The following is a 10,350-nucleotide window of genomic DNA, read 5'->3' on the forward strand; positions in this document are numbered from 1 at the left end:
ACTGAAACTTGACCCTCAAAGTGACAACAAAAACAACATGACACCTTTTTTTGCAACGGGGCTCTTGACCTCACACCCAAAACGCTTCACAACACACACACACCACTGACCTGTATATATGCCTGGATAGGCCAAATCACATGGCGGCCATCTTGTTAGTCCCACCTCGCCAGCTGACTACTGTCTCAACTATACGCCATACGTACAGATGAGACGCATTTGAGCGTCCATTTTGTTTGCATGAAGACTTTGCACACGTCATTTTTTTTCTCTTTTGTTTTTAATTGTAATAAATGACGATGAAGAACATTCATTTGATTTCATTTCATTCTGACGTCACGGCATTCAAGTCGCACATCGAGTAATCGCGCCCATCGGCACCCGGGGGGGCGTGGCTTAAGTCCGACAAGGAGCTTGCGAACAGAAGCGCGGATGTTGCCGTAGCGACCGAGCGACAGCGACGATACCAAATGAGGAAGCGTTTTTGTAGCCAAAGCGTTTTTGTCAGCACGACAGACACAATCGGCGGAACAGAACTTCCGCACACGGACACGGGGGGGCGCCGTTCCACATTCCTCCTTGCTACTTTTTTTTGGGATGAACCAGCATGTGCACAAAATGAGGAACACGTTTCAGCATTTTTCACAGCATTTGGCGCCGCGTTTTCTGGGCGACGCCATTTTGTTTGCCGCTTTTCTTTTCCTTGGAGGAGGTCCGAGGACTTTGGTCGGCGGCCTGGAGACTCCCGGCCGGATCCACCACCCAGTTGATGACTGCGGACACACGCACACAAATCTCGGGAACAGTTTTCGTGTCAACGTCAGCTCGGAGTGGCTAAAAACAACTTCCAGTCTCTTTCTTGATGAAGAGTTGACGAATTCTATCTTAGTCGACTGCTCGTATCTCAAGTTGGAACTCACAAGTCAAAGCAAAACAAATATGAATGTATTTATATTTCTTCTCATTTACCTTCCAGCTGCCTCTGCACTCGTGTGAGTTCCGTGACGATGGACGAGATCTCCTGCGACATGAGCCAATCAAACGGCTTCGTTACGTTTTTGTTCACTTTGAATTCGCGCGTGCGAACGGCCTCACCTGATTGGACGTCTTCGGGACGGCAATTTGGCCGTCCGACTTGATCTTCTTGTCAATCTCCTCCCACGCGTCCTCTTTGTTGTGGAACATCAGCCTGGAACGCAAACGCAAAAGAGGTTTTTACCATTTTTGCACTCGAAAAGCAAGAAAATGCAAAATGAGAAAATGTCCGACTTGAGTTTGGCGGCCAGCTGCTCCGTGTTGTCCCGGATGGCGTGCGACAGGTGCCGCAGCGGGCTCAGCGGCTGCGAGTCCTAAAACGCCACCGGGGGAAAATTCAAACATGAATATATGTAAGAAAAACACAAATACAAATATAAATGTAAAAAATAAATAAATAAATAAATAATAACAATAATAATAATACATATCAATAAATAAATAACACACATTAAAAAGAATTCATATTATTATAATAAAATAATATAAATAAATATAATATAAATACATAATATATCTATATAGAAGTCATGAACAACAATTTATCACGATATCAATATATCGTCACAATCCCAGGAATGTGAAAAATGATGAAACGTAGCTAAATTCTAATGCTAATTGCTGCAAAACGGAAACAGATTTTTTATTCCTGATGAAAGAAGAGAGTTTCATCTTTTCTTTCGGTAGGTTGCCGACTTCTGTCCATCGCGGTGAGTACGCACGCATTCTCCTTTCTCAATCCGTGTATTTTTGTGAGGCTGCGCATGATGGAGCATTTTGCTGAAAGCGCTGAAGCACACGACAAAACTGGTGCTAAAAAGGTCATCGACCACGCCCACCTCAGCTAACTTCCTGTCGCCTGTCGATGATGTTTTGCATTCGATGTTAGCCTGAAGCGAGCAGACAAATTGGCCTTTTGTTTTGTTTGTTTTGTTGTGTGGCTGTGTGGTGTTTTTTTGTCGTGGTTTTGGGCCCACCTCCTCGCTGGCAGATACGGCGGACGCCGACGTGTCCAGCGCGGAGCCGCCGGGCGTGGCGGCGTTGACGGCGGCGTTGGCGGCGGCGGCGGCGGCGGGAGCGCCGTCGCCGTCCCCGGCGACGTCGTGGATTTCTTTGGCCAAGATGGCCAAGTCTTTCGCCAAGTCGTGACTCAGCCTGCGGAGGGCGGGAAAAACAAAACAAAAAACAGGTCAGGCGGACATTTTGGATGCCAAGACGCCAGCTCAATCGTTCACTGGAAAAACCGTACTTGGCGATCTCGGCGCTGTGCGTGGACCAGTTCTGGTACGGGTCGCTCCGGTCCTCGTCGTCCTCCGTCTCGTGCGAGACGGATTTGGAGCGTCCGGCGGCCGTCCGGTTGCTCCGAGGAGTCTGGGCGGAGCGTTTGGCTTTCGTGGGGTTCGCGTCGCTTTTGTAGTCTTCGTCGGATGAAGACGAAAAGTCGGAGTTTTTGTGCTTGGGATGGAAACCTGGTGACAAAAAAGTCGTCCTGATCGATCCTTGTGGTCGGACGAACGGACGGATGTTTTCAAGTGTGCGAACATTTCGAGATCCGCCTCCACTTGCAATCTACAAGGACTACAAAATGGTACCTTGACTTTGTAGGCCAAATCAAAAAGCGAAACATTTGAAGATTGTGATGAAGGAAACATGTTAGTTGAACGTACTGAGGTCGAGTGCGCCTTAACTGGAGGACTCCCTGTTGTATAAAGATACTCTCTCAAGTTCACAAGTGCTAGCACTAGCTAAGGGCTACATAGCGGATGAGGGGAAAACAGTGCGGCCAAAATGGCGGACGAGGAGGCAAAATGCCGAATGGGGTCAAAAGGTGAACCGGGAGTAACTGTTATAAAGTCGAAACGCATTAAGTCGAGTGTTCCTTAACTCGAGGACTTCCTGTAGTCTAAAGATACTCTCTCAAGTTCACAAGTGCTAGCACTAGCTAAAGGCTACATAGCGGATGAGGGGAAAACAGTGCGGCCAAAATTACAAACAAGGAGCCAAAATGGCGGACCGGGAATAACTGTTGTAAAGTCAAAATACCTTAAGTCGAGTGCACCTTAACTGGAGGACTCCCTGTTGTATAAAGATACTCCCACAAGTGCTTCACAAGTGCTAGCACTAGCTAAGGGCTAAATAGCGGATGAGGGGAAAACAGTGCGGGCAAAATGGAGGACAAGGAGCCAAAATGGCGGACCAGGCATTACCTTTGTAAAGTCGAAACACCTTAAGTCACGTGCGCCTTAACTTGAGGACTTCCTGTAGTCTAAAACTGCGAGGAGAAGGAAGGGCCACGCCCACAAAGTGGGTTCCTCCTGGGCAACTCACCACTGTTTGGATACTTGGCCCCACTGGAGCGGGTGCGGGTCAGCGTATTCTTGCCCGGAGCTCCTCCCACTCTGCCCGCAGCCTGCCGGGCGTCGCCCGCCGCCGACTTCCTGGCACTAAGGACCGAATCGACGTTGCGATTGGAGAACCCGGAGCGGCCGACGGAGGACGAGGTCTCGTTGTCGCTGGGGGCGGTGAAAGAACCGGTCCGCTTCCTCGGCAGCGCCAAGATGTCCAGCCTGGACAGTTTCTTGGCCTCTGGCGCCGCTTTGGGCGCCGTAGCGGCGTGGTCGGAAGTTTGGGAGGCCCGGTCGGTCTCGGCGCCTTCGTTATCCGAAGCCTCTCCGAGGCGCGCTCGCCGCAACATGGACGCTCGAGTGGGACGCGGCGCCGACAAGCTGTTGGAGCGAGTCAGGACCTGCGTCTTTGCGTTGTCGTCCTTTTGAAGCGAGACCGCCTTTTTACCGCGGTTGGAAGTCTGGGGGGCTTCTTGATCAGAGGTCTGCTGGCCCTCCGAGGAAAGATCCAAAGAACCGCGGCTGCCGGCGCTGCGGCGCATCTGGAAACGCTTGGCCGCCTCCGCCTTGTTCGCCGGCGCGACGGCGGCCTGGTTTCGCCGTTTCTCGGAAAGTCGCTCGCGAGCCGACTGCTGTCGTCCCTTCTGCTGAGCGGAGGAGGTCTTCTCCGTGGGGAGATTGGCGTCGGGCCGTTTGTGAACGGCGACAGCCATGTTTTTGCTGCTCACCTGGCTGACGGTGCTGGCCGTGTCCACGTCGGACTCTCCGGAAAGCGAATCGTCCACGTGGCTTGACGAGCCGCCTTTCTTGGTCGGGAACTTGCCGGCCGCCTGGAGGAAGGACTCGGCGTCCGGAAACTTGTCCGTCCTCTGCTCCAAGTCTCTGATGGACGGCTGACTGGAAATGTGGGGAAGCTTCTTCTTGACTCGGTCGTTTTGGCCGGGTCCCGTTTTGGTGAAACTCTCCTGCCGGACGAGGGAGGCGGTGTCTTTCGTCGGGACGCAATCTTTGCTGGGAGTTTGGAGGTTGGGGGCGGAGCTGTTTGGTTTCATGCCTCCCCTTCGTGGCTCGTGGCCGCCCAGGTGTCGGATCAGGACGGTGGTCGGGGGAGTTTTGGCGTCGGAGTCCGGGCTCCTCTGAATGTGGGCCGAGAACCTGGCCGGCTCCGGTTTGGTTGGATCTTCGGAGCCGATGTAGAAAATGGTGGATTTTGCGCAACCCTTTGAAGGAGCCGAAGACTTGAAAGCCGCTTGACGGTTCTTGGCTTGCTTTGAAACGGTTCCGTCTTCTGAGCGGCTGGCGTCGCTCAGACTGTCTGGATCCAGTTCATCCTGGACAGACAGGCACCGCGCAGAGTCCTGCTGGCGCCCAGGAGAACGAGGATCTCTGTCGGCGCGCTCCTGGCCTGGGGAAGATTCGGGGCGTAGTCGGCGGCCGGGTAGGGCAGCGTCCAGTTTTTCAGGGGGAACCTGAGGCAGAAGCCTTCTGGTCCTGGAGCTGTGGCTGGACTCCGACTCGGAATGGTCGTAGCTGTGACCTTCGCTCGGCTGGTTTGGCCTGTGCGGGCCTACAAAGATGTCAAATTCATTCCACGTATTGGTCGGACTTTTTTTTTCCCGGTCAAATCATGTCCTGACATTTTTGCAAGAAAAATGAAAAGTACCTTCTTGAGGTTTTGCGGCAGAGCTGTCTGCTAGACTGGCCCAACGGGAAACCCACTTTGGTCCTTCTGGACCTGGAGCCTGCATGAAGACAACAATTTGAATGTTCTCATGTTAGCCACATGAATTATGGCGAATAATAATGAATAATAAGAATACATGAAAATAACATAAATCAATACAAAATACATACAAATACATAAATACATAATGATAATAATAAAAAATGAATAATAATAATAATAATAATAATAAATAAATATAACAGAAATAAAATAAATAATGATAATATAATACATAAAATAAATGAAAATAAATTAATAAAAAAAGATATAAATGTAATAAATCTAAATAAATAAATAAATATAATAATAATAATAATAAATACATGCAAAATAATACATGAAATCGTGAATGGAGACAATGATATGAAAGTTGTTGTCTACACACGACAGGTGTTATCGTGCTGTTTTTTTTGTTTTTGAACCTGTGAGGGGTTTGCCGTGTTAGCAGCCAGACCAAAGTCGTGTAAAATCGTGCAACAGCTCGGAACGTCCGCATTCTCATCCCGGCCTTCGTCGATCACAGGCCTCGGCGTTCCCGGGCTCAGCCCGCCGTACTCCGGAGAGTCCAGGACCCCGAAGACCTGACGAGGGACGTCGACAAGGTTCGTGAGTACCGTTGACGGGCGGAGTCGGTCGGCGCAAAAAAAGACGAGGTCACCTGGTCGATCATGTTGCGAGCGTCTTCCACTTCCTGGTCGTGAGCGTCCATGTCGATGGTGTAGGTGCCCGCCTCGCTCACGCTGTCGTCCTCCTCGTTCCTCAGCAGCCTCTGGCACCCTTTGGGGTCTCCCCCGGGAAAGCTCAAGGGGGGCGGAGCCGGTCCCGAGGACGGCGGAGCTGAAGCCTCTGCCGGCAAAGGAGGTGACACCATCACCGGCGGCGCCGACATGGGCGCGGGCGAGATCCGCTCCCTGGTAGGGAAGGCGTCCGCACTCGAATCCGTGAGGAATTCGGCGGCGAACTCCCGAGCGAATTCGCGAGCCAGTTTGGACTTCTTCCCGACGCTGCCGAAAGGACGAACCAAGATGGCCGACGCCGAGCGAGAGGTCTCCGCGTCCGCCGCTTCCCGCTTCAGAGAACTGGATCTCTGCGGGACCGCGTGTCCGCCGGGACCTTTGAGCGGCAGCGTCACCTGCTGGCTCGTCGGCGTCACGTGGCCGTGAACGGACGCCGGCCGCTCGCCGCCTTTGCGGCGCTCCGGCTTGGCCTTGAGGGCGGAGCACGAGTCGGCGTGGGCGGGGTTATGAGTGAAGGACTGCGAGCGCTTCTTGCGCGGGTTGTCGTCAAAGAACTCGATGACGAAGGCCTGCTGCAGGCTCAGGCGCTCGGGGGCGCCCGCCGGCCTGGACGGGTCCGGGACGGGCGAGCGGGCCCGGGGGGGGCGTTCCGGGGCCCGGGGGGGGCGTTCCGGGGCCCCGGGGGGGCGTTCCGGGGCGGAGGCCGGCGACGCGGGCTCGGGGTGAGCACGGGTCTCGGAACGCTGGGATTTACTCTCCCGTCCTTTGAGCGCCGGGTCCTCGGAGTCGCTTTGAGTTCCGTCGTCATGGTGATGACCTGCAAAACAGGAAGCGCCATTGACCGCTCGATGCTAATAAATGCAGCGTGATAGCATTATCAAGCTAATTTGCCAATGCTCGTGTTTTCCGGCCCGACCGATTCATTGGCCAAAACAATCAGCCAATTATTTTCCCCTTAAAATATTATCAAACAAAAGCAAAGTTTCCGGCGCTGTGAAGTACCCTGAATGCAGCATTTTTGCTTGCGTTAGCATTAGCAATTAGCAAGTGTGTTATTCTGTTGTCCCTAAGCGTCCTTTCGGTTGTTTAATGACGTTGAAGTTAACTGTAAAACGAAATACACACTGTTAAGAACGACGTCCACTGCATATTTCAAGTTTTGTTTTTGGCGTCCTCGTCACCTTTCAGCGACTTGACGTTGACGGCGAGGTCGCTCTTGGTGCTGTAAACGTCGTCGCAGGTGGGCCGCTTCCTCATGGCGCCCACGTCGCTGTGGACCAGCCAATCGGCCACTTTGCTCTGCGCCGACATCACCTCGGCGGGCGCGGCCTTGGCAGGGGGCGGAGTCTTCCGCTGGCGGGAGGAGAACTTGGTCACGTGGTCCTTGATTTTGATCTTGCCCGGCGCGCACTCGTCAAACTCGATGGTGAAGGAGGCGTGGCTCTGGACGGCGGGCGGGGTCTCGGTCGGGGCCGGGGGCGTGTCCTTGGTGGGGATCTCCTGTAGCTCCGCCTCCACCGACTTGGGGAGTTGCAAGTCCTTGGTGGGGATCTCGAAGTAGCTGGCCTCGCGCTGGTACGCCGGGAACGCGGACTTGGTTTGGGGACCGGAAAGGCAATCGGCGTAATCCGGATCCACAGCTTCTTTTGACACGTCTGGGGGGAAGAAAAAAACTAAACACAAACCAGACCTTGGACTTTCTCAAACTGAACTGGTGTAGTTCAGAGTTTGAGGCTCCAATTTGCGAGATTTGACCTGAGCGAGGGTCGTCTTTCTGAGGTTCATCCACTCGACTCCCACAATCCTCCTCTCCCCACCAAGATGGCTGCCCGTACAGCGGCGTGGGCCGCGGAGGCGGAACCTCTGCGAGCAACAAACACAAATGGGACAAGTCGCGCACCCAAGCGCCCTCACGACGTCGGCCGGCGTTGGTTTCCGGACCTTGCGTCAGACTCTTGTTACTGGCGTTCTTCTCCAGTTCCGCCTTCTTCCCCTGTGTCGCCTTCAGGCTGATCTGCAATTGGCTGGTGTACTTCTCATGCTGCAACGACAGAGGGCGCTAATACTCAAGTCGCGACTTCTCAAGCGGAAATGGCGGACTATAGTCGACTAAAAATGGGACGAGATAAAAATGAGGCGAGGTTGATCAAAAATATAAACAAGTTTGATTAAAATTGGACTAAAACGGAGACTGAATTGAAAAATGGCGGCTCAAATGAACACTGCGAGTTTAGGGAGGTAGCTAACTAGCACCTGAGGCTAAAGCCAAATGGTTTTGACTTTCCTGGAACTGGATTTGCCTCCTCTGAAGTTGTTAGTACTCCTTTACAGAAGCCAAGCTTTCCTCCATCTTGCCAGGGACGCCGACGCCTCTCAGTCGCGCTAGCTACTGGTCCACGGTGCCGCGCGTTTCGGGCCGTTTGTAAACAAACGCGCTAACGTGTCGACGCACTCACCTTCAAGGCCTCTTCGGGGACTTTGTGTTGACTCTTCTCCAGAACGTAGACGTGAGAATGTGCATTCGGGTTAAGGAAACAAAAGGAAAAAAAAAAAAAAAGTAACCAATGACTAACGTACATGTTCTTCCTTTAAACGCGAAACTTTCAAAAGTTGCTGTTGGAGTTGAAACGTGCTCATCTTATTGGCCGTTCAATCCAAATATTTGGTCGAGGTGCAACAATGAATAGATTCATCGACAACTGTTTTTGATAACTGACAAATTGTTCATTGACCTCGCTTGAAAATTGTCCTTCAGCAGCAAATATTCTCCGATTACTCGGGACGTAACAACGGCAATATCGCGATAATAAAACTGACACAATATATCGTCGTCGTCATGTCAGCAGATTAGCAGCAGCACATCAGTTAATTTTTTTATTATTTATTTTTTTTAAGTCGGGTTTATTTTCCCTTTGTGCAGCTGTAGCACCCTCTGGTGGCCAGTATTTTTTATTGTATTTTTTTACTTCAAGTTAATTTTCAACAAGGCATGTTTTGGCCTTTCTATGTTTAAAAATGCCAAAATATGGATGTAATATGCTTGTGAACCAAATCAATATGTGGAGAAACTCAATGTGTGTGAGTGCTTCAATATTTTTAATATTCATTAAATATATTTCATGACTGTAATGTACAAAAAGACAATATAGTGTTTATTTTTTAGTATGAGCTCTTTTTTTTTTTTTTTTTACAATATTGTGACGTTTTGTATCACCAACCTCCCCAACAATATCGTGATAATTATCGTTATATCCCTACTGATTACTGTGGTACTCTTTGAAAGCAAGACTAGTTACAGTATTGTGTGTGTGTGTGTTGTTGTTTTTTTTAAATCAAGACAAAATCTGCCCTTAATTTCGAAAAAACCAAAAACGATGGCCATTTTTCCCCACACTAGTTTTGACAGCAACCAATTTTGCGGTTGGCTAGCGAAAGGATATCGTATCCGAAGCGGAGGATGTCGGACACTTTCAGCGTCATGTAAGTCTGGTCGGGAATCCTCAGGTCGTTGACGAACGTCTGCAAGAAAGCCGCCGGCGTCAATTCCAAGTCAGCTGTGACGTTTCGCCAAAAAGAAAGAGCGAGAAGACTTTCAGTCTCACCCCGTTCAAGCTGCCCAAGTCCTTGACCAGGTGCTGGTCCGTGGTGGCGTTGTAGTTGATCACGGCGTGCTGCTTGTCCACGCTGCGAGACTGCCGCGGGGGAAACCGTCATCGTCACCGTCACCGTCACCGTCATCATCATCATCATCATCGGGAACAGGTGGGGGCGGGGTCCGACTCACCTGCAGCATGAGCTCGCAGTCCTCCCGGCCCACGAAGATCATCTCCCTGGGGAGGCGGTGGCGCGTGCCGGAGCTGCTCACCAGGAACCACGACGTCACGCTCATCTTGTCAGGCGCAAAGCATTCTGGGAGGAAGAGCAGCATCATCACCATCACCATCACCGAGCCCCACCCACAGGACGCATGCGTTGCCCTCATGAGACGTCAAAGTGACACGCGCAGTGATGATGGACAGCTGCTGTGAACCGAACATGTACGTCCTCCCCTCCCGAGTCCCGACGCCCCTCCACGGCCCGGCCCGGCCCGGCCCATGCAGCCGCTCTCACCTCGGCTCGACGGGGATGCTGAGCGAGGACCTTCGTCTCCTCTTCCGGAACGGAAGCGCAAGTGTGTCGGTCGGAAAGCTGACGACGATGACGATGATGACGCTGCCGCCGCGGCATCCGACGCACAAGACCGAGAACCAGCAACAGAACCAGAACCAGAAGCAGACGCCACCCGTCCCGCTGCGTCAAGACGCAGCGTGTTAAAACCACACGCAGGAACGAAACACTCCGACACCTTCAAAATTAAACACAGAAAGTCTTTTCGTCTTGAGTAGACACAAGAAATGTGTCGAAAATGTTCGTCAGAGAATTATTATGCCTAATTAGCTTCCTGTGAAATAAATAGTTACTTCCTGCATTCACATGCTGCAGATTTGAAAGATTATATACTTTTATT

General features: G+C 51.6%; 1 protein-coding gene across 2 annotated transcripts; it reads right to left on the reverse strand.

The window, feature by feature from the left end:
• Positions 1-140: 140 nt before the first annotated feature.
• cep170bb (centrosomal protein 170Bb) lies at positions 141-10,281 on the reverse strand. Of its 2 annotated transcripts, XM_077510291.1 has the most exons (18): positions 9,954-10,280; positions 9,628-9,752; positions 9,446-9,535; positions 9,282-9,362; positions 8,300-8,356; positions 7,785-7,884; positions 7,599-7,706; positions 7,025-7,498; positions 5,765-6,660; positions 5,529-5,687; positions 5,044-5,122; positions 3,364-4,947; positions 2,285-2,504; positions 2,013-2,190; positions 1,270-1,349; positions 1,096-1,189; positions 970-1,021; positions 207-773 (listed from the first exon to the last, which is right to left on the reverse strand). In XM_077510291.1, exons 2-18 carry the CDS (start codon positions 9,730-9,732, stop codon positions 643-645), a joined length of 4,488 nt encoding a protein of 1,495 aa, XP_077366417.1. In that variant the 5' UTR covers positions 9,733-9,752; positions 9,954-10,280; the 3' UTR covers positions 207-642. The 2 variants fall into 2 exon arrangements, with proteins under 2 accessions (XP_077366416.1, XP_077366417.1); XM_077510290.1 differs by having other exon boundaries at positions 141-773; positions 7,599-7,884; positions 9,954-10,281.
• Between the last annotated feature and the right edge of the window lie 69 nt (positions 10,282-10,350).

This window comes from Festucalex cinctus, chromosome 21 (genome assembly GCF_051991245.1).
Source record: "Festucalex cinctus isolate MCC-2025b chromosome 21, RoL_Fcin_1.0, whole genome shotgun sequence".
Classification (NCBI taxonomy): domain Eukaryota; kingdom Metazoa; phylum Chordata; class Actinopteri; order Syngnathiformes; family Syngnathidae; genus Festucalex; species Festucalex cinctus.